At 37.9% G+C, this 25,223-nt stretch overlaps 1 protein-coding gene across 1 annotated transcript in view; it reads left to right on the forward strand.

The window, feature by feature from the left end:
• NDUFAF2 (NADH:ubiquinone oxidoreductase complex assembly factor 2) overlaps window positions 1-20,432 on the forward strand; it is a 174,373-nt gene extending 153,941 nt beyond the window's left edge. Inside the window, exon 4 of the mRNA XM_047086868.1 lies at window positions 19,894-20,432. Within this exon, the coding sequence (XP_046942824.1) occupies window positions 19,894-20,142 (249 nt within the window). The 3' untranslated portion in view covers window positions 20,143-20,432. The remainder of the gene's footprint in view (window positions 1-19,893) is intronic.
• The last annotated feature ends 4,791 nt before the right edge of the window (window positions 20,433-25,223 follow it).

A 25,223-nucleotide genomic window follows, 5' to 3' on the forward strand; every position in this document is an offset into this window, starting at 1 on the left:
GGGAACTGATCAGAGTATCTCTATCATATGTGCCATGAGCAAGTTTGGGTTTTGTTCAAAGGACCCATTAATGTGCTGTAGCAGGAAGTGGCATGAAATATTGGTGGTTGCTATGTGGACACTGAATCATAGAGGACTAAGGGGACCTATTAGGAGATCGTGGTCTAGGCAAGAAATGCTGTTGACAAGGAAGATGAAGAGAACTGCACAACTCAAGATACACTTTGGGGAAAGAATTGGTAAGATTTAGTGCCAGGTGGAGGTAGAAGGTAAGGGGAACATAGGAACAGTTTTGCTAAATGTACACAATTGTGTAAGGAGGCTGATTCAGCTGCTGCTGACTCAAGTGCTGCTTCCCACCATGAGTGCTGCTTTCCCATCCCTGCAGCCTCTTTGTCCTCCCCAGATTGTGCCCACCGGTGTACATTTGGTATGTCAGGGAGGCGTAGTTCACTCTCAGGACTGCCAATTAGCTGGATGCGCCTCTTTGTATATGTGCAGTGGGGTGTCACCTTGGAGTCTGTCCATGTCTTAGCATGTGCAGAAACGGAACAGGATGAGGCCTAATTGAGCTGGGCCAGAAGTCAAGGCAACACTGTGTTGGGCAGCACTATACTGCGCCCAGCTGTATGCAGAGCCCTGTGTGGGGCTCCTGAAAATTGTGTAGGGCAGGAATGAGTAGTGGGAAGAATGTGATAGAGGCAGACACTTCTGACTCAAGCGTAGGTCAGTTGTGTGGCCCTGAGCTAGTGCTCTGAGCCTCACTGGTCTTAGATGTATTTAATTTAAAATGTCCACTAGACATCCAAATGAAGACATCAGTTAAATAATTGGATAGTCTATAATGCTGGAGGCTGGAAAGTAGTCAGGCCTAGAAGTATACATTTGAGATTTTTCAGCTTATATAGGCAGTATTTAAACTGATCAGATTGGAAAAGATTACTTAGGCAGAAGAGTACAGAAAAAGGGGTGGACCTAGAATTGAGTCCTGACGCCCTTCTGTATTGGGAGGTTTAGGTGAGAAAGAGCTAACACTTTGATACACGATATTTGGGTATTTTGCAGACATCTCAAAGCCAGTGTGTCTAAAACAGAATTCCTCTTCTTCTCTCTTTGCTCCCACAGTTAATGGCATTTTCCGTCATCACTGTGTCGTCATCAGAGACTGGAGTCTGGTTCACTTCCAGACTAGTTCACCTGGTCTGGTTCACCTCCACATCCTTGGTGACCAAGACCTTTCTCATTTTGAATATTTTAATAATCGATCTTTTCTTCTCCATCTGACTACCCTTGTCTTGGTTCCTGCCATAATGACTTTTCAGTTGCCTTTCTGCAGTAACATCCTATCTGATTTCTCTATTCCCATCTTGCCTCCCTCCAGTCTATTTTTTACAATTGCCAAAGTCATTTTTTTTAATATGGTATAAACATGTAAGTCTCCAGCTATCGTTGCCAGATTTTGCAAATAAAAATACAGGCCCCTCATGAAATTTCAGTTTCAAGCAAACAATGAATAATTATAGGGGTAAGTATATCCCATGCAATATTTAAGAATTATGTATACAAAAAAATTATTTATTGTTTATTTGAATTTCAGATTAACTGAGCATTCTCCTCTCGTATCTGGAAATCCTACTCTTGTTTCACAGTCAAAATATTTCACCATGGCTTTCAGGATAAAAGCTAAATGTCCCAATATTGCGTTATAAGAGTCAGAATATTCTCACTCCTGCATGCCATATGAGCTGTTTGCAGTGTTCTGAACTGGCTGCATTGCTTCATTCCTCTATACCTCTGACAATGTACTTAGCTCTTCCCAGCATGCCTCCTCTCTTCTCAGTTCTCTGGCTCACTCCTGTTGTTAAGACTCACACATCACGCCCTCTGGGAAGTCATTTCTAACCCCCTCCTCCTCACTCTGTGGATACTGACAGGAACACCAGCTTTCTTTTTGCAGTCCCATAACAGTCGTTGCTTAATATTATCACCGAATTTATCATATTATAATTTAATTAATTTTTAACCTCTCTTCCTTAGATTGTGAGTTCCTTGAGTTTGGGCTAACAGTTGTGTCTTCTAACTCTGTCCTCCGCACAGAGTGGGCTCTCAATATCTAAATGAAACCAGCAAACGAGTGAATGAGGACATAGGAAAGAACCCGTAAGCATTAGCCACAAAATTGACCATTGGTGTTCCCTATCTTGACTCCTGCATAAGCCAGCAGCTTCCTTTGTATATCTTCCTCTCTCAACCCTCAAGTAAGCTCCTTAAGAGTAGAAGCCAGGTTTTGTTCTCTGTAACCCCAGGCCCTTGAATTATAGGTGTTCATATATATTTATTGAGTGAAAGAAAGAATGAAAAACAGCTGAATGAATGATGTATCTTGCAGGGCCACAGGTTTATTGTCCCTTGCATCAAAGGACAGTACCTCTGCATTAGGTCCTGGGGAAGGTAACCTCCCTCCATGGTTATCACATGTTTGATTCTGTAGGGCAGACCATAAAGGTGGAGCTGCGGGCTTCTCTAACTCTCTCTTTCTCAGCTCCTTTCCTTCCCTCCCTCAACCTAGGAGAGAACTCTTTTCTCCCTACAGCAGCCAGCATATAACAGCTCAATACGTGTTAGCAATCATTCACAGATGGAGCCTCCTCTTTTCTCCTGGGCTCCAGCCTCTGCCATTTTTCTCCCACACTAGGAGCCTAGGCCTGAAAAGCCATGGAGACCTGACATTGCTTCTCTCTCAGGGATAATGGGCTTCCCCTCTTCTCACACAAGGGAGCAAGGTTTTCTTTGTCTCCCACCAGGGCAGTGCAATTAAATAGGACTAAAGTTAAGGGACTCTAATTATTTTTTTTATTAATGTTTAACTGCTAAATTTCTTTTTCAGTTAAGTAATTGTATCTGTATGCTCAAAGGTCTTTTTTTCCATAGCCATGAAAGTTCATTTATTTTATTAAAACAATACCACCTGCAAAACTATTAATGACGAGCTCTGTGATTAGTTCATTCTAGTAACATTTTGAGATTTAATAACTAATCTGGCTCAAGCTCAAAGACAGAAAACTCAATGCCAGAAATTCCCAGCCAGCAAGGAATATAAACAAATCTTGCAATTGTCCTCTCAAATAACAAGAATCATTGAGATCCACTTCTTGCAATTAGAAATGTTTCTTAAAAACGCAGGAGAAAAGTTCAAGAAAGCATGTCAAAACAACACAACTCAGTCTGCATTTTCATTATTGTAATTGATCAAAGTCTGTTTGCAATAGATTTGAATGTGAATAAATTAAATGTGACATTGATTTGGCAGAGGCACACTAGTGATTGGCAAGAACACATAGCACGAGCAGCTTCTGCTGCAGGAGAACTTGCTTGGTTGTTGTTTCATTTGAATAGATTTCTTAGCAATGTGGTGCTATCATACTAACCTAAGCTTTGTCATCTATTTACCCTTTTCGTTTCTGATCCCATCCAGCCAAGAACCAATCATTTTTTATTACTAATCTAAATGCCTTGGGTCTGAATACAGAGTACCTTTTGGTGACCTGTGTACCTCCCTGCTTTTTTTCTCTTCTCTCTTTTATATATTGAAAAGGGGTGATCTAATAAGTTATTATTTCACCCTGGTAGTTCAACTTGTAGAACTAGAAAATGTAGTTTAAATCAACAATCTAGCAATATTTTCAAGCTTAGACATTGCTATTGCATTTGTTAGGTCTGAATTATAAGTATGTTACAAAAATGACGCTATAAAAAGGATATTCAGCTTAGAGCATTTTGAAATAGTTGTACACCAAATTCCTGTTATAATTATGTTGATTGTGAGGAGGGGGAAGGAGCATATTCTGGAAGGCTACTTTCTGGATGAGACCATTTTATAGGAATCAAATGTGTAAGGTTTGGGGACCTGGAACATACTTTCTGCCAGATTTTCACTTACAACGTATTTACTAAATCTTTTGTCTTCTTCAAAATATTTTTCTAAGGCTGACTCAAAGGCAATATACTCATACTTTTAAAGTTTTAATATTCATTCATCTAAAAAATACTTAGTATGTATAGTTTCAAGTATGAAAAGAAATTAATGGAGCTGTCAAAGTCAAATGTATTTATATTATATATAGCACATGTGTGGCAAGAGTTGAAAAAAATGTAGGGATTGAGGAGATGTAGTTAGCAATTTAAATATTTTAGAAAGTTGATCTCTTTCTAAGACCAAAACTTACATTCAATGTTTATCTTATGTGCACTTTGAAAAGTATATGCCTAGATCCAGTAGTTATTAAAGTTATATTTACATTAAGCTTTTTGCCACAAATATATTACTAATTTACAATTTCAAATTAACACTTTTAAAGACTTTAATTTCCTTTTTTGGTATGTAACATGATCATTATGAAATAGCCATGCTTTTATTCCCACAGAAGACTTAAAAAAAAATCTAGTTACATGGCCAGTTTTATCATTATCTGTAAGACTGACTCCTGCGTTTTTGCTTGCTCTTGAATAGAACAAACCTTCTAAGAACTGTTTCATTTACTCTAAACTGTATTTAGATTTCATCTTGAGATGGGTTTTGTGCTTCAGTTTGAACATAGTTACATATGGTATACTTGGAATTCACAAGTACTTGAAACCAAATGGAGACCATTTATAAATGATAAACTCCAGAGAAGCGTGGAACCAGAGCATCAAAGAAGAAATGGGTTATAATATGTATATATGTATTGTGCCTGCCTTTTTTCCTAGCTGGATTCATAGCACTTTTAAAATAAACATTATATTTCCCTAATAAAAGACTTACCATTAGCTCTATTCCATTTCCAGATCCATCTGTATGAAACTTATCAAATAATTTTGAAATCTATTATTATGGAATTTTATATTTAACATGCATATGACACCATCAGCATTGTATATATGTTTAGAGAGTTTTACTAAAGCACTCCTTGATAGAAGAATTCTCAGTTGAAATAGGGTTAGGGGATTAGATCTCGAATTATATCATTCACTTTTATTCATACATATGGCACCTACAAAGGAATTTAAAAATACAAGTGATATTTTTATATATCTTAAATTAGTAGTAATGGGTAATTTGTACCTTGCTTACTAGGTATATGTGTAAAAACAGGTAGCACTCCTAAGATGTTTTTGAATGTATGTTCAGATCTGTATCCACATATTCAATTCCATTTAATAGTGTAGACTCAGAATTGTTTATTTCCACACCTCTGGTCCAAGTGTGGACCCAGAGATGCAGAATGATGTAGATATCTGAAAAATCTTTGGGTAACCTTTTTTTAGCTCACTTGGATATTTCTCAGCCCTTCTTTCCCCAGTACTTGTTGAATAACCTAAACTTTCTTGTAGCCGGGATAACTTCATCAGGGATCACCTATGGTCAGCTCTCTCCCTTCTCTCAGATACAAGAGTGCAATTGCAGGGTTCAAGTTGACATTGCGGTTTCCTTAATCTCTCCCAAGGCATCATCACAGAGACCTCTAGTCCTAGCCTGCCATTTATTTTACCTCGTTTTTATATCCAATATGCCATTCTGTTACCTAACACTTCCCACAGGTATAATTGTATATTAGAGCTGATTTCTTCACTATCTTGGAAAATTCATGTATACTAGAATTTGCCTAAGACACTGTATGATTGAAATGGGATTATATCCTGGGTATGGTTTATGAGTGAACTGTAAGTCACCTTGTTAGTAGATTGCCTTGTCAAGTTTTTTGTCTGTATCTTATTAATTAAAAGAAATGTTCAGTCTTTTTTCATTACCACACTTAGCAATTTGCAATACTGAGTACAGTAGTCCAGCTCACAAAAGAGCTCTTAAGCAGAGTTTAGCAAAGAAGTGACACTGAAAAGGGCTTCAACTACATCCTTTCTGGGCTTGAGTTCACATCACCTAATTAATCAATGGTATGCAATTAATAACCATTAACTTGACTATGCTACAAAAACAGGGATGAGCTTTTTAAAGGCATCCAGAGCCTTTCCTTTTTCTTTTTTTAAAGGTACACATTTTCTTTAATATTTATTTTTGAGAGAGAGAGCACAAGCAAGGGATGGGCAGAGAGTGAGAGTGGGGATACAGTATCTAAAGTGGGCTCTGCACTGACAGCCGCAAGCCTGATGCAGGGCTCAAACTCATGAACTGTACGATCATGACCTGAGCCGAACTTGGACGCTCAACCAACTGAGCCACCCGGGCACCCCAAGCCTTTCCTTTTTTTTTTTTTTTTTAAAGTCTTTTCAGTGTAATCCTTCACAAACAATAGTAATGCACAATATACATAGAAAAATACATTAATTCAAACATTGAAAGCTTTTTACAACTGAATTTGTTTCTTTTCCCATTGTCAAGACTCTTTTATAAAAGCTAATTTGCTCTAACTGAATACCCTGCTGCCTGTAGAAATGAGGGAGATTGTCAGAGAATAGTCATTCATTAACAATATATTTAGAGAAAGTTCTGAAATAACAGATTTTGATATAGCTCATGCCTTGTGGAGTATGGGTTCTTCCTCTTCTTCCTTGAGATTAGTTAAAAATTATATCCTTCGGAACTTCATTCCAGGGGACTCTTGGATGTGACCCTCTCAGAATGGGGTTGACCTCATACATGACTTTCTGATTGTCAGCTCCACTGGGCTCAGCCTCAGATGGAGGAGGGCCATTGTTGATATACTGCTTCAAATCCCAGGTCAGGGAAGCGCAGTCAATGATATAAGATATGGAAGGCTTGGTGGACAGACACTCTTTGTTGGATGGGAATAGAGAGGGAATGAAGCATTGTCTGCCTCCCACCTAATGGTATTTATTAATTTAAGGGCTGCATGCTTCTGTGCCTTCAGGCTGTCCTGCTTATCAATTTAGTGGTAACTGGTATCTTTGCAAGCCTTGAGAAGTTGTTTTGATGAGGGTACAATCATGATAAGCCTCAAAATCTATAGCAATAGTTTCATGGACAGTGTGATGATGCTCTTCATGTGCTCAAGGAATTTATAGTGGGTGACATAAAGTTCGAGGGCACCAAGCACCTAACAGGGTGTCTACAAAACTAACATTTTTCCATACAATGATGTCTTCCATTCTGGTCATTTCTGTCACTATTCCTTCATTTATGTAGGTTCACGTTTTCATCTGTATCATTTTCCTTCAACCTGAAGTACTTTCTTTAATGTTTCTTGTAGTAGGGGTTTGTGATAAATTCAGCCTTTGTCTGAAAATGTTATTTTGCCTATATTTTTGAAGGATATTTTCACTTGATAAAGAATTTTAAGTTGACAGTTTTGTTATCTTTCAGCACATCCATTGTTTTATACCTTGTATTCTTTCTGATAAGAACTCAGTAGTATTTATTTTAGTTTCTTCTGTAAATAAATCTTTTTTTTTTTTTGTAGCTGATTTTAAGATTTTCTCTTTACCATTAGTTTTTAGCAATTTGATTTTGATGTGCTTTGGTTTTGTATTTCTCCTGCTTGTAGTTTTTTTGTTTTGTTTTGTTTTGTAGATTTGTTTTATTGATTTGGAATATTTTTACTCATTATTTCCACCCCTTTCTGTCTCTTCTCTGTGACTCCACTTACATGTATGTTAGACTGCTTGATATTGTCCCACAGCTCACTGAGGCTCTAGTTCAGCTTTTAAGTTTCTTTTTCTCTCTCTTGCATCAGTTTGGAGTTTCCACTGCCTTGTTTTCAAAGTTATTGTTCTTTTCTTCTGTAGTGTCAAATTTGCTGTTGGACAAGTCCATCATATTTTTCACCTAATATATTTTTCACCTGTATAAGTTCCACTTGGTTCTTTTTAATAGTTTCTATTTTTCACTTTATGTTCACTTTTATGTCTTAGAATGTATTTATAGTAGCTGTGATAAAGTCTTTGTATTTACCACCTAATTAATGAACAATTTCTATCATGTTTGGGTCTGTTTCTGTTGACTGGAATGGTCACACTTTCCTTCTTCACTTCTTGATTGGATGATGAACATTGAAATAATGTATTGCTTACTGTCTGGGTTTTCTTGTCCTCCTTTCAAAAATGTTGAGTTTTGTTTTGGAGTACTTGAAATTACATGTTAATCAACCCAAACTTTTAGAGGCTTATTTTTAAGTTTTGTTAGGGTTGATCTAGCAGTGGTATCAAAATAGGAGCTTCTACAATGATGAAAATGTTTTATATTTGCTCTTTCCACTTGAAATGTGTCTAGTGCAATTGAGGAACTGGATTTATTTTATTTTAAATAATTTAAATAACAGTGTGTGGCTAGTGGCTATTGTATGGTCCAGTGCATGTGTAGAGTCACCTCTGCTCTCATGCCAACTTATCCTTACTCCTAAAGAGTGATCTTTGATCTTTCAGAAGTGTTTATATATACCAAATGCCCTGTGTGTTCAGTGAGGCATCTCTGGCTGATTAGAACTTGAATGTCTTTAGTCTCAGGCAGTCTCAAGCAGTTGTTCAGTTTATAGCTCCTAGTATTTACTCTTTAACCAGAAATTGACCTTCCTGGCCCTGTATTATCTCACCCTACCCTCATACAGCTTAATACTCAGCTGTACACTCAAGTGGTCCCCTCTACAGATTTCTAGAACTTTTTCTGTGTATATTCTGGTATTCTGCCTCACAAATTCTGGCCTCCTCAGAATCCATAAACAACATCTCTCTAGCACAACAAGACCACCAAATTCTGCTTGGGTTCCCCCACTCTGTGCAGAGCCCCATAATATGCCTTGGAAGAAAGCTCAGGTAATACAGCACTTACCTTATTTGTTTCCCTTCTCTCAGGGAGCACCATACTGTACTACCACTTGTTTAATATCTGAAAAGTTTAGTATTTTTTGTCTGGATTTCTAGTTGTTTACGGCAGAAAGACTAGTGTGGTACCAGTTACTCTATCTTGTTCTCAAGCCAGTAGACTGTGTTTTACTAACACCTCTATTCTCAACCCAGTGATAATTGTTGCTGCCTTTGTTGGAAGCTGTAACACATTAAAATGTTGAAGATTTTTCAACCCAGCAAAATCACAGATTCTGTCTATTTATTCTTCATAAGAATAGCAACTGATTTGGGGATTCTGCTATTTACAAAATTTTCACAACAAATAGTTATTCAGTGTTTGTTACAAAATAGTTAAAATTTTAAGTACTTACTTAAACAGGGTATAAGTATTGAAGAAACTTTATTTCTTCTCTGAGATGAGAAAGAAGGTGAATATAAATTTGTTACATTTATGTTTTTAATAAAATGGAATAAATAATCCACCTGTTGAGCCACTATTTAAAGTCCACTGTTTAAGGAAGATGGCGGCGTAGGAGGACGCTGGGCTCACCGTGTCCTGCAGATCACTTAGATTCCACCCACACCTGCCTAAATAACCCAGAAAACCGCCAGAGGATTAGCAGAACAGAGTCTCCAGAGCCAAGCGCAGAGAGAGGCCCACAGAAGAGGATAGGAAGGGCGGAGAGGTTGTGTGCGCTACACGGCCTGGAGGGAGGGAGCCGGGTCAGAGGGGCAGCCCGCCGGCCAAGCAGAGCCCACCAGTCTGGCTTGCAAAAGAGGAGGGGCCGGTCGGAGTGTGTTCGGACAGCAAACGGGACTTAACATCTGGAGGTTATAAGATAACAGCTCTGCTCGGAGAGGGAGGGCTGAAGGACAACGGGAGGGAAAGTTGCTGAGCCCTGGGACGACAGAGCTCAGTTTGGTGGGGAACAAAGGTGCTCGCCAGCGCCATCTCCCTCACCCATCCCCCAGCCAAAATCCCAAAGGGAACCAGTTCCTGCCAGGGAACTTGCTTGCACCTCGCAAACACCCAACACTGTGCTTCTGTGGATCCATCCCTCCCGCGGGCCTGACTCCCTCCCGGTGCTGCAGGCCACTCCCGAAGCAGATCTTCCAAGGAACAGCGAGCTGAGCCTACCCCTCCCGCCCCCGTGCACCTTGCCAATCCACCCCAGCTAATACGCCAGATCCCCAGCACCACAAGCCTGGCAGTGTGCAAGTAACCCAGATGGGCCACACCACCCCACAGTGAATCCCACCCCTAGGAGAGGGAAAGAGAAGGCACACACCAGTCTGACCGTGGCCCCAGCGGTGGGCTGGGAGAAGACATCGGGTCTGACTGGGCCCCGCTCACCACCTCAAGTTATTCAAGACAGCACAGGGGAAGTGCCCCGCAGTGCCGCACTACTCCAGGGACTATCCAAAATGACAAAACGAAAGAATTCCCCTCAAAAAAACATCCAGGAAATAACAACAGCTAATGAACTGATCAAAAACGATTTAAACAATATAACAGAAAATGAATTTAGAATAACAGTAGTAAAATTAATTGCTGGGCTTGAAAACAGTATAAAGGACAGCAGAGAATCTATAGCTACAGAGATCTAGGGACTAAGGAACAGCCAAGAGGAGCTAAAAAATGCTATTAATGAGCTGCAAAATAAAATGGAGATGACCACAGCTCGGATTGAAGAGGCAGAGGAGAGAATAGGCGAAGTAGAAGATAAAATTATGGAAAAAGAAGAAGCTGAGAAAAAGAGAGATAAAAAAATCCAGGAGTATGAGGGGAAAATTAGAGAACTAAGTGATGCACTAAAGAGAAATAATCTACGCATAATTGGTATTCCAGAGGAGGAAGAGCGAGGGAAAGGTGCTGAAGGTGTACTTGAAGAAATCATAGCTGAGAACTTCCCTGATCTGGGGAAGGAAAAAGGCATTGAAATCCAAGAGGCACAGAGAACTCTCCCTTCAGACGTAACTTGAATCGACCTTCCGCACAACATATCATAGTGAAACTGGCAAAATACAAGGATAAAGAGAAAATTCTGAAAGCAGCTAGGGATAAACGTGCTCTAACATATAAAGGGAGACCTATGAGACTCATGACCGATCTCTCTACTGAAACTTGGCAGGCCAGAAAGGAATGGCATGAAATCTTCAATGTGATGAACAGAAAAATATGCAGCCGAGAATCCTTTATCCAGCAAGTTTGTCATTTAGAATAGAAGGAGAGATAAAGGTCTTCCCAAACAAACAAAAACTGAAGGAACTCGTCACCACTAAACCAGCCCTACAAGAGATCCTAAGGGGGATCCTGTGAGACAAAGTACCAGAGACACCGCTACAAGCTTGAAACCTATGGACATAACAATGACTCTAAACCCATATCTTTCTATAATAACACTGAACATAAATGGACTAAATGCGCCACCAAAACACATAGGGTATCAGAATGGATAAAAAAACAAGACCCATCTATTTGCTGTCTACAAGAGACTCATTTTAGACCTTCAGATTGAAAGTGAGGGGATGGAGAACTATTTATCATGCTACTGGAAGTCAAAAGAAAGCTGGAGTAGCCATACTTATATCAGACAAACTAGACTTTAAATTAAAGGCTGTAACAAGAGATGAAGAAGGGCATTATATAATAATTACAGGGTCTATCCATCAAGAAGAACTAACAATTATAAATATCTATGCGCCGAATACAGGAGCCCCCAAATATATAAAACAATTACAAACATAAGCAACCTTATTGACAAGAATGTGGAAATTGCAGGGGACTTTAATACCCCAATTACAACAATGGATAGATCATCTAGACACATGGTCAATAAAGAAACAAGGGCCCTGATATGATACATTGGATCAGGGGACTTGACAGATATATGTAGAACTCTGCATCCCAAAGCAACAGAATATACTTTCTTCTTGAGTGCACATGGAACATTCTCCAAGATAGATCACATACTGGGTCACAAAACAGGCCTTCATAAGTATACAAGAATTGAGATCATACCATGCATACTTTCAGACCACAATGCTATGAAGCTTGAAATCTACCACAGGAAAAAGTCTGGAAAACCTCCAAAAGCATGGAGGTTAAAGAACAACTTACTAAAGAATGAATGTGTCAACCAGGCAATTAGAGAAGAAATTAAAAAATATATGGAAACAAACGAAAATGAAAATACAACAATCCAAATGCTTTGGGATGCAGCGAAGGCAGTCCTGAGAGGAAAATACATTGCAATCCAGGCCTATCTCAAGAAACAAGAAAAATCCCAAATACAAAATCTGGGGTGTCTTTGCTGCTCTGCTTCTATTTCCTTTAGGTGTAAAGGAAATAGAAGCAGAAGGAAATAGAAGGAAATAGAAGCAGAGCAGCAAAGACACCCCAAACCCAGCAGAAGAAGAGAAATAATAAAGATCAGAGCAGAAATAAACAATATAGAATCTAAAAAAACTGTAGAGCAGATCAATGAAACCAAGAGTTGGTTTTTTGAAAAAATAAACAAAATTGATAAACCTCTAGCCAGGCTTCTCAAAAAGAAAAGGGAGATGACCCAAATAGATAAAATCATGAATGAAAATGGAATTATTACAACCAATCCCTCAGAAATACAAGCAATTATCAGGGAATACTATGAAAAATTATATGCCAACAAACTGGACAACCTGGAAGAAATGGACAAATTCCTAAACACCCACACACTTCCAAAACTCAAACTGGAGGAAATAGAAAACTTGAACAGACCCATAACCAGCGAAGAAATTGAATCAGTTATCAAAAATCTGCCAACAAATAAGAGTCCAGGACTAGATGGCTTCCCTGGGGAATTCCACCAGACATTTAGAGCAGAGATAATACCTATCCTTCTCAAGCTATTCCAAGAAATAGAAAGGGAAGGAAAACTTCCAGACTCATTCTATGAAGCCAGTATAACTTTGATTCCTAAACCAGACAGAGACCCAGTAAAAAAAGAGAACTACAGGCCAATATCCCTGATGAATATGGATGCAAAAATTCTCAATAAGATACTAGGAAATCGAATTCAACAGCTTATAAAAGGAATTATTCATCATGATCAAGTGGGATTCATTCCTGGGATGCAGGGCTGGTTCAACATTCGCAAATCAATCAACGTGATACATCACATTAATAAAAGAAAAGATAAGAACCATATGATCCTGTCAATCGATGCAGAAAAAGCATTTGAAAAAATTCAGCATCCTTTCTTGATAAAAACCCTCGAGAAAGTCGGGATAGAAGGAACATACTTAAACATTATAAAAGCCATTTATGAAAAGCCCACAGCTAATATCATCCTCAATGGGGAAAAACTGAGAGCTTTCCTCCTGAGATCAGGAACACGACAGGGATGTCCACTCTCACTGCTGTTGTTTAACATAGTGTTGGAAATGCTAGCATCAGCAATCAGACAGTAAAAGGAAATCAAAGGCATCAAAATTGGCAAAGATGAAGTCAAGCTTTCACTTTTTCCAGATGACATGATATTATACATGGAAAATCCGATAGACTCCACCAAAAGTCTGCTAGAACTGATACATGAATGCAGCAAAGTTGCAGGATACAAAATCAATGTTCAGAAATCAGTTGCATTCTTATACACTACTAATGAAGCAACAGAAAGACAAATAAAGAAACTGATCCCATTCACAATTGCACCAAGAAGCATAAAATACCTAGGAATAAATCTAACCAAAGATGTAAAAGATCTGTGTGCTGAAAACTATAGAAAGCTTATGAAGGAAATTGAAGAAGATATAAAGAAATGGAAAAACATTTCGTGCTCATGGGTTGGAAGAATAAATATTGTTAAAATGTCAATACTACCCAAAGGTATCTACACATTCAATGCAATCCCAATCAAAATTGCACCAGCATTCTTCTCGAAGCTAGAACAAGCAATCCTAAAATTCATATGGAATCACAAAAGGCCCCGAATAGCAAAAGTAATTTTGAAGAAGAAGACCAAAGCAGGAGGCATCACAATCCCAGACATTAGCCTCTACTACAAAGCTGTAATCATCAAGACAGCATGGTATTGGCCCAAAAACAGACACATAGACCAATGGAATAGAATAGAAACCCCAGAACTAGACCCACAAAAGTATGGCCAACTAATATTTGACAAAGCAGTAAAGAATATCCAATGGAAAAAAGACAGTCTCTTTAACAAATGGTGCTGGGAGAACTGGGCAGCAACATGCAGAAGGTTGAAACTAGACCACTTTCTCACACCATTCACAAAAATAAACTCAAAATGGATAAAGGACCTGAATGTGAGACAGGAAACCATCAAAACCCTAGAGGAGAAAGCAGGAAAAGACCTCTCTTACATCAGCTGCAGCAATTTCTTACGTGACACATCCCCAAAGGCAAGGGAATTAAAAGCAAAAATGAACAATTGGGACTTCATGAAGATAAAAAGCTTCTGCACAACAAAGGAAACAATCAACAAAACTAAAAGGCAACCAATGGGATGGGAAAAGATATTTGCAAATGACATATCGGATAAAGGGCTAGTATCCATATCTATAAAGAGCTCACCAAACTTCACACCCGAAAAACACATAACCCAGTGAAGAAATGGGCAGAAAACATGAATAGACTCTTCTCTAAAGAAGACATCCAGATGGCCAACAGGCACATGAAAAGATGCTCAACGTCGCTCCTCATCAGGGAAATACAAATCAAAACCACACTCAGATAGCACCTCACGCCAGTCAGAGCAGCCAAAATGAACAAATCAGGAGACTATAGATGCTGGAGAGGATGTGGAGAAACGGGAACCCTCTTGCACTGTTGGCGGGAATGCAAACTGGTGCAGCCACTCTGGAAAACAGCGTGGAGGTTCCTCAAAAAATTAAAAATAGACCTACCTTATGACCCAGCAGTAGCACTGCTAGGAATTTACCCAAGGGATACAGGAGTACTGATGCATAGAGGCACTTGTACCCCAATGTTTATAGCAGCACTCTCAACAATAGCCAAATTGTGGAAAGAGCCTAAATGTCCATCAACTGATGAATGGATAAAGAAATTGTGGTTTATATACACAATGGAGTACTACGTGGCAATGAGAAAGAATGAAATATGGCCCTTTGTAGCAACGTGGATGGAACTGGAGAGTGTGATGCTAAGTGAAATAAGCCATACAGAGAAAGACAGATACCATATGTTTTCACTCTTATGTGGATCCTGAGAAACTTAACAGAATCCCATGGGGGAGGGGAAGGAAAAAAAAACAAAAGGCTAGAGTGGGAGAGAGCCAAAGCATAAGAGACTCTTAAAAACTGAGGATAAACTGAGGGTTGATGGGGGGTGGGAGGGAGGGGAGGGTGGGTGATGGGTGTTGAAGAGGGCATCTTTTGGGATGAGCACTGGGTGTTGTATGGAAACCAATTTGACAATAAATTTCATATATTATAATTAAATAAATAAATAAATAAATAAATAAATAAATAAATAAATAAAGTGATTCAAAAAAAAAAAAGTCCACTGTTTAAAAAGTCACCTGTACCCTCTTCTATTGTCTTATCATTGCCCAGCAGTCCATTCTTGCGCAGTCCTTAGAACAGCCCAGTGAAGAAGACAGCATTGTTGTCTTCATTTTACACATGAGGAAACTGAAACACAGAGAGGTTAAGCAACATTGATGGGGTCACATAGCTAGTACATGGCCAAACTGGCATTTATATGCAGGTAGTCTTGCTTCAGAGCCCATGGTCTTTTTTTTTTTTTTCATGTTTTTATTTAAATTGTAGTTAGTTAACATACAGTACAGTATTGGATTCAGGAGCAGAATTCAGTGATTCATCACTTACATACAACACCCAGTAGAGCCCATGGTCTTAACCACAAACTTTCAGAAAGCCTATCAATGTGAACAGTATACAGATGAGTACTTGACATGTAAATATTTATATATACACAGTCACTTCATTCCCATTTTCAGATAAACTGAGATTGAAAAAAGTTAAGTGACCTTCTTGGTGTCCCAGCTAGTAAGAGGTATTTTGGCATTGCAACTGTGTTTCAGGGACAGCGAATGTGTGGATGGTCATCAGGGTGCTATTTTTTTAAATGAAAATGTGTAATATTGGAGACAACAGTAGGTCTGTTCATTAAGTAAATTGTGGTACAATGCAAGTGAAACAACGATCTTTTTTTATGTTGAAAAATACTGTCAGGGGAAAAAACCAGCAAATAGGGGTGCCTGGTTAAGCACCTGGCTCAGGTCTTGATCTCACAGTTTGTGAGTTTGAGCCCCATGTCAGGCTCTGTGCTGACAGCTCAGAGCCTGGAGCCTGCTCTGGATTCTGTGTCTCCCCCTCTCTCTGTCCCTCCCATGCTCATGCTCGGTCTCTCTCTGACTCTCAATAATAAATAAATGTTAAAAATAATATTTTTTTTAAAAAGCAGCAAATAAAAGGATTTTTTTAAACATATAAACATTTATCTGAAGGAAGACCTGTTTGCTCTTGGTTTATCTCTACACATTGAAACAAACATACTGTTTTTATTGATGAACATACTGAGACGTAAGGTGTTGTTCAAAGGAAATATAAGGAGGAATTCTTATTTTATGGTAATTTCTACTGTAAAATAGGCTTTATTAAAAATGATGTTTATCTTTAAGTGCACAAATTCCTATTTTTTCTACCTAAGTACTTTCATTTTATCTATTACAAATATTTACAAAACTAGATTTCCTTTCATACATGATTTATATTCTGTCTAATTTTCCTGGAAGCCGTTAGGAGGGGTCTGGTAACAATTAGTTTTTAAAATTTTTTTTTTCAACGTTTTTTTATTTATTTTTGGGACAGAGAGAGACAGAGCATGAACAGGGGAGGGGCAGAGAGAGAGGGAGACACAGAATCGGAAACAGGCTCCAGGCTCCGAGCCATCAGCCCAGAGCCTGACGCGGGGCTCGAACTCACGGACCGCGAGATCGTGACCTGGCTGAAGTCGGACGCTTAACCGACTGCGCCACCCAGGCGCCCCAACAATTAGTTTTTAAAAAAAGAAAAAAGAAGTAAATTCTTTTCTAGGAGAAATTATAATCTCCATGTTTTTCAACTCTGAAATTTTTAATCTATCTTCATATGTTAAAATAATTAATGTATTCATATTGGCTTTTTGTTTGCCTAGATGGCTGTTGTTGGCAGTTACCAAACTGATTTGGTAGAGTAATGGTGAATGAAGAGAAATGTGAAAACAGAGCAAAAGAAAGAACAGCTCTCTGCCCTCAGTTTTCCTTTATGCAGAAGCTAGAGGCTTATGCCAGCTGGAAGACTGCAGCAGTAGAGCTGAGGTAAATAAAGCAGGCATGGGCAGCTTCAGGCCATGTGACTGATCCTCTTAAACCAAAACCAAACAAGCTGCATAGGAACTTCTCAGTAGCGTTTTGCTACCTGTGGTTGGTTAATAGTGTAAATTCAACCCTGTCCCGTAGCTTTCATTCTGCTCCAAGAACTTCCATGAAGACACAGTAGGTCACAGAGGGTACTAAAGTGTATGGAGATGTGGGAAAGTATTTTTGTCTACTTCCAGTATCTCCAGTATCATATTGAGAGATTTCCTTTTTTTTTTTAATTTTTTTTAATTTTTTAATGTTTATTTTTGAGAAAGAGAGAGAGAGAGAGAGAGACCGAGTGTGGGTGGGGGAGGGGCAAAGAGGGAGACAGAATCCCAAGCAGTCTCCAGGCTTTGAGCTCCCAGCACAGAGCCTGATGCGGGGCTCGAACTCACAAACCCCAAGATCATGACCTGAGCCGAAGTCGGACGCTTAGCCTACTGAGCCACCCAGGCACCCCAAGGGAGAAATTTTCTTTGTGATGCATCGTCACTTCACCTGAGAATTCAACAGGATGCTTAAAAATCTGACTACTCTTGGGGCACCTGGGTGGCTTAGTGGTTAAGCATCCAACTTTGGCTTGGGTCATGATCCTGCAGTTTGTGTGTCCGAAACTCACGGCAGGCTCTGCGCTGACAGCTCAGAGCCTGAAGCCTGCTTTGGATTTTGTGTGTCTGTCTCTCTCTGTCCCTACCCTGCTCATGCTCTCAAAAAGAAACATTAAAAAAATTTTAATGTGTGTGTGTGTGTGTGTGTGTGTGTGTGTGTGTGTACATCTCACATATTCTTTATCCATTCATCACTGGATGCTGCCACAAACATCACGGTGCATGTACCCCTTTGAATCTGTATTATTGTATCCTTAGGGTAAATACGTATTAGTGCAATTGTTGTATCATAGGATACTTCTATTTTTAACTTTTTGAGGAACCTCCATTCTGTTTTCCAGAGTAGCTGCACCAATTTGTTTTTGTCAGTGTTGTCAAATATTAGTTTCATTATCATTCAATTCTTTTCATACATAACATATATGTTAAGGAAATTTTTTTAAATACAGATAAGCAAAAAGAACATTTAAAAATATTACCCATTTCAAAGGAATTAAGATAGAAGAGGAAGAAGGAATCAGTTAAGATAAAAGATGTAATGGCTATATTTCATCTGTTTTTAAGACGCACATCTTTTCAAATTTTAACAACTCTGAAATGAGGATATGTAGAGTTTGCCCTTTTTAGTGGGATATGTAACAGTGATGCTTCTTAAATCTAAAATTCAGTGTTTCGATTGTATTCAATGAAATACAGTAATTTGGGGGTATAGATCTTTCGAGGTAGAATAGCAACTCTTAGGGACTGAACTCCATTGTACAAATAGCTTGCACTGATTTGAGGAAGCATTTTTTTTGTTTTTTTATTTTTTTAAATGTACATCCAAATTAGTTAGCATATAGTGCAACAATGATTTCAGTAGATTCCTTAGTGCCCCTTACCCATTTAGCCCATCCCCTCTCCAACAACCCCTCCCATAACCCCCAGTTTGTTCTCCATATTTATGGGTCTCTTCTGTTTTGTCCCTCTCCCTGTTTTTTATATTATTTTTGTTTCCCTTCCCTTATGTTCATCTGTTTTGTCTCAAAGTCCTCATAGGAGTGAAGTCATATGATTTTTGTCTTTCTTTGACTAATTTCACTTAGCATATTACTCTCCAGTTCCATCCGTGTAGTTGCAAATGGCAAGATTTGATTCTTTTGGATTGCCGAGTAATACTCCATTGTGTGTGTATGGATAGATAGATAGATAGATAGATAGATAGATAGATAGATAGATATAGATCTACCCCATCTTCTTTATCCATTCATCCATCTATGGACATTTGGGCTCTTTCCATACTTTGGCTATTGTGGATAGTGCTGCTATAAACATGGGGGTGCATGTGTCCCTTCATAACAGCACACCTGCATCCCGTGGATAAATGCCTAGTAGTGCAATTGCTGGGTTGCAGGGTAGTTCTATTTTCAGTTTTTTGAGGAACCTCCATACTGTTTTCCAGAGTGGCTGCACCAGCTTGCATTTCCAGAGGAAGCCTTTCTGAGAGTGCCTCTCTGCCACTGGTGTCTGGGGCATGCTAAACTCTGATTCCATCCTCCTCCTCTTCCTCACTGCCACACCACCCCAGAACAAAAAGGGACAGATGGGACTTGGGTCTGGCACTTTAGGGGGTGGCAGTAGCATCCATGCTTTAATTCCCACAGAAAAATAGATTGGTAGGAGCATCTTTCTGAGGCCATCATCACCTTCACTTCATCTCCAGCAGAAAGTGCAATCACTTATCAGTTGTGAGCCAGAATATAGCTGCTAAGCTTAAGATCTTTGAGAGAGTGACTTATGCTCTTGTGTAGTATTTCATGTTAAGTAGTTTCACTTCTTGGGTAGTAAATATTTTTATTTTATGGTCCTTCACACCTTATTATGGTATATGATGGCAGAGCTGTTTAATTCAAAGAACACTGGTATATTATCAGATAGTTTTTTTTTTGTCCTGTGCCTATCTATATATTATTTAAATGTAAAAGCAAGTATCATATATATACATTTTTATTGGCTTTTTTATTTTCATAAAACCTATTAGTTTTTATTTAGTTTCATAAAACCTAATTCTTCTAATTAGAAATTTAATAATTTCTTTCATTAATATATATATGCAGGAAATCCTAAAGAATGAAAAAAATAGAGAAGTCGTTAAAAGGAAAAGCCAAGACCTTTATGAAGAGGAAAAACTCCTTAGCAAAGAGAACGAAGAACTTTTGGCTCCACCAGTTCAGACTCAGATCAAAGGCCACGCCTCTGCTCCATACTTTGGAAAGGAAGAACCCTCAGTGGCTCCCACCAGCACTGGTAAAACCTTTCAACCAGGATCCTGGATGCCACAAGGCGGCAAGAACCCCAATCAATGAATGCACTGTGGTAATAATTCATTTGTATGTAACTTTTTTAACAATAAAATAAATAAAGATTATTTTCTGACTGTACAATAGTTCTCTATCCCAGTAAGCTTAGAATTCATTTTTAGTATGCATAAGAAATGTGAGGTTATGAACTATAGAAACCTTTTTTTCTTTAAGATTTTTAAGTTCTCTCTCCACCCAACGTGGAGCTCTTTTTGCACACTACTGACTGAGCCAGCCAGGTGCCCCTAAACCTGACTTTTTTTAGACTTAACTCCTTCATTTGCTTTAGTCATCATTCTGTTTATTAATTTGTCTGTTAAGATTGCTCCCTTGAGAAGGATCCTGTTAAAATTGCTCCTTTGAGAAGGATCCTGTCACTTTAAATACTCAGTACATTTTGGATCCTTATGATCATTTAGGAGCCCTAATGTATATATCATGATAGAAATAAGGGTAGTTAGTGAGCTCTCCTAAATTACCCAATTAAAAAAAAAAAGTGAGAAGACTGCTTGTAAGATTCTAAAAGATTAATAAAAAACATGATCTTGGATTATGTGAAGGCCAAGAAAATTTAGTTGAGAAATGGATATGAAAAAAAAAAAAGGCCATGATGACTGGATGAGACTAAAACTAGCTTATGGCAGGATTAAGGTTGGCGTTTGAAGCGAGGAATTAGGCCCAATACAAGTAGCCAATCTATCGCAAAAGTCTTAAACAGAGAAATGGTACAACTGGAGTTCTAGGAGATTAAAAATTATCTTAAGAAAATGAAACATAGGGTTCTGAGCAATTCCAGTGACAGTAGGGATTCTAGTGGCCCGTATATTGAAGAAAAATGTAGACAGGTGATGTTAAAACACTCATTATCATACAAAAGTATTTTTCTAATGTTTATTTGTTTTGAGAAAGAGAGAGAGAGAGAAAGAAAATGAGTGGGAGACGGACAGAGAGGAGAGAGAAAATCCCAAGCAGGCTCCACCCTGTTAGCACAGAGCCCCTGGGGCTCAATCCCGTGAACCAGGAGATCATGACCTGAGCCACAACCAAGGGTCAGATGCCTAACAGACTGAGCCATGTAGGCTCATATATACCTTTTATTATACAAAAATATTTTTGAAGGGTCAAGTTTTCTGAAGTGCACAAACAAGTTTTTGTTGCTAATACAGAGTTCTTCTCTGTGTGTGGCATTATAATAGATGCTCAATAAATATGTACTGAATAAGTGATCCAAATTTCAATGCGCTATAAGGAAATCCTTGGTTAAGTATTTTAACAGTGAATTCCTAAAAACACATAGGTTAATATTTTTATTTAATAGAAGGTAAAAAAATGTAATTGCTTAAGAAATAAATATCAGAAAAATACTTTATAAAATGTAATATTAAAGCAAATAATCAAATGTAATTATGACATAGTTATTGAATAACACAAAAGCCACTTGGTGATAATACTAACATTCCAGCAACCCTGTTAATATGAGGTTAACCATTCTGTCTCTATATCATTACAAAGTAATGTTACATTTTACCATAGAGGCAAAAAAGGAAGTAGCCACCACGCAGTATAAAGAGGTAAAATTTATAGTACAATTGATTATAATTAAGATGTTCTTGAGTCCTGGGTTACAAGAAAAACTGCAAATTTTCTAACATGCTAGAATACGTCTACTGCCAAATTCCTATTAGCTTATTAAATGTATTCCATACGTATCTTTTTATAAATGTTTGCCTTGTAGTTTGTAAATATCTTAATGTTATGACAGAATTTACATTAACTTTAATTTTTATGTTTTCATTTTAAAAAACTTGTTTTATTAACGACAGAAAACAAACTGATGGTTACCAGAGGGGAGATGGGTGGGAGGACAGGTGAAATAAATAGGTGATGGGAATTAAGGAGGACAGTTGCTATGATAAGCAACTGGTGATGTATGGAAGTGCTGAATCACTATATTGTACGCCTGAAACTAATATCACACTGTATGTTAACATAACTAACTGGAATTTAAACAAAAACTTTAAAAAAATATAAAAAAACTAGGGGAGGCATAAAATAAATAAATAAAATACTTGTTTCACATAAGCAGCAAAAGAAAATCTTAACCAGAAGTCCTTGTGGGAAAATACCTGAGTATGACACCGGCCCACCATTTTTGGTAGAGCACACTTTTTTTTTAAGATTTTATTTTTAAGTAATCTCTACACCCAATGTTGGGCTTGAACTTACAACCCTGAGATCAAGAGTCACATGCTCCACTGAGTCAGCCAGGTGCCCCTGGAGCATGCACTTTTAAAGTGATTTCAAGGGGTGCCTGGGTGGCTTAGTCGGTTAAGCGTCCAACTTCAGCTCAGGTCATGATCTCACGGTCTGTGAGTTCGAGCCCCATGTCGGGGTCTGTGACGACAGCTCAGAGCCTGGAGCCTGCTTCGGATTCTGTGTCTCCCTCTCTCTGACGCTCCCCCGTTCATGCTCTGTCTCTCAAAAGTAAATAAACATTAAAATAAATAAATAAAGTGATTTCAAGAAGTGGAAATGACAGTTCTAGTAATACATCCAGACTCTTCCTCAAGACTAACATTTTTTGGATATCTGGTGGCACTGTTAGATGGCAAGGGAACAGAGCTGTATGTCCTACATAAAAACTGAACCTAAAAACCTTGGCCTAATTCAAATTACCTTTCTATGCAATCTTTTCTATATTTGGCTTTTATGCCAGACACATGCAAAGCAGAATTAAAGTGTTAAATATTAGTTTGTCTGCCACATTTTGTATTTTAAATTGTTATATTTTGGACACTCACAAGTTTTGTTTCAATAAACATGTCCTTACTGCTTCAAGACCAACTTCAACCCTATGCAAAGTTTTTTTAATTCCAAAAGTAAAAATGTTCCAAGTTAAGTGTCAGATATACTTCAAGTGCTTTCTCAGAGGTAAATCCTTGATTTCCCATGCATGTGCTACACATGCAAACAGCAGATTTTTGCCTGTTAAAGTATAGAAAATGTGTTGACTATTGGGGTTAATCATATAAATCTAGCCTATCAGCTATGCCTTGGATATGTGAAGTTGAAAATCAATAAAAATGGAGGAAAAAAACTTTCCCATTATCTGTTATTCTTTTCCATTCCTACTTTTACTGATATCTGGCTATCATTTATTTCTTAATTGAATCAGCCTTGAGCCAATACCTTATTTTTTTAATGCTACCTCATTAACCACACTATTTAAAATGTAATCTGATCTTGGGGCACCTGGGTGGCTCAACTCAGTTGAGTGTTTGATTTCGGCTCAGGTCATGATCCTAGGGTCAAGGGATAGAGCCCTGCATCAAGATCCACGCTGAGTATAGGGCCTACTTAAGATTCTCTCTCTCACTCTGCCCTTCCCGTACTCTCTCTAAAATAAACCTTGAAAATTTTTTAAAAACAAATAAATTGTAACCTGATATCACCAAACAAAGCAAAACAAAAAACAAAAATAAAATAAAGTAAAATGTAACCTGAATTTATTTAGAACAGGCTTTCTCAAAGTGTTTATGTTCTCTGGGGAAAGAAACAGCAGTGAGAAGTCTATGATAGTCAAATTAAGTTAAAAGCTTCCAAGAAATCGTGTAGGAATAATCCTAAATTTTATTTTATATTTCCCAAACTGGTGGTATTTGAAAATGGAATGTTTTAATGTTTGAGAAATACATATATTTGTGTGAGTGTGTGTGTGTGTGTGTGTGTGTGTATATATATATATATATATATATATATATGTATATTCCACATATATTCCAGATATGAAGTAAATCAGAGTGATACTATAACCAACTGCAATATAAAGACAATCATTCCTTAATAGGAATCAGTAACAGGATATGAGATGAGGTGTTAAGTGGCCCTGGCCCCTCTCCTTTACATTATGTGTAAGGAAAGAAGGAATGGGTCAGGACTTATTAATAATAATGTATCTCAACATTAGTTTTCCGGCTCACACCTTGGTAAGCTTACTTCATTTGCTTTACTAGAATTCCAAGAAAAAGAAGTAAAAAACACTGTACCAAAAAAGTATATCTGATCTAGTAATACCACACTGAAATTCATCACATGCATACCAAGGATCAAAATCTGACACACCAACTTTTGTTTTTGGTAAAATATCTGTCTACAGGCAGGCTGTGTTTTTCCCAAAACCAGCCATAAAAAGGTAACTGATTAGATTAGCTCTCAAAGCTTAGGAAACAACATAATATAATAGACAACTTTTAAAGGAAGTATTATGGCTAATAGTAAATGGGATTCTTTCATCAATAGTACTATTTGTTGCAGTGAGAGAAGATTGATTGTTCTGAAGAATCCGAACCCTCAAAATACTCTATTTTACATCCCCCCAAATCCCCCACATACACACAAACATATAGACCTACATATTATGAAACCTTGATCTCACATATAAAAAAAGGTCCCATAAATGTTGGGAAAAGCTAAACCTGAGGAAACAAATGGCATATGCCAAACAAATACAAAATTGGCATGTGTTAAGACTTTAAAAGAAATTATAGAAAAAAAAGATTTCAGTTAAATATCTTTAAATTGTAATGAGAACCAATGAAAACACAGCTTTAGTAGGTAACTGAGAATTATGGTGAATAGATCTTTTGCTGCAGTACTTTTACTCTAAAATGTGACCGACCATAAGGAAGACTTATGGGCTCTGTAGATCCAGGAGGGCCAGTAGATCTACAGAAGCATTTTTTTTCAGTTTGAATTGCAATGGTAATTCTAACTATTAAAACTTCAGTGGCAATAAAAAGGTCACTAGATATCCTAGATCACCTGAGTAATATAACGAAACACTGGAGTGGCAATATGTTCATTACACTGGCACCACGTTGGAACTGACAACCTAACGTATAAAGTAGTACTGTTCACACCAGCCCATCAACATTCTCAGGAGTCCTTAGGTATTTGTAGTTGAGAAACACTGTCCTCAACTTTTGTAAGTATGCTTTTAGCTATAAATGAAATTCATAACCCTTTGAAAAGTCATCTAATTTTAATTACTGTATTATTATTAGCCCCCCTTAAAAAAAAACAGGACC

This window comes from Lynx rufus, unplaced genomic scaffold (genome assembly GCF_022079265.1).
Source record: "Lynx rufus isolate CCGP_SWC_20201006 ecotype Redwood Valley unplaced genomic scaffold, mLynRuf1.p SCAF_1, whole genome shotgun sequence".
NCBI classification, from domain to species: Eukaryota; Metazoa; Chordata; class Mammalia; order Carnivora; family Felidae; genus Lynx; species Lynx rufus.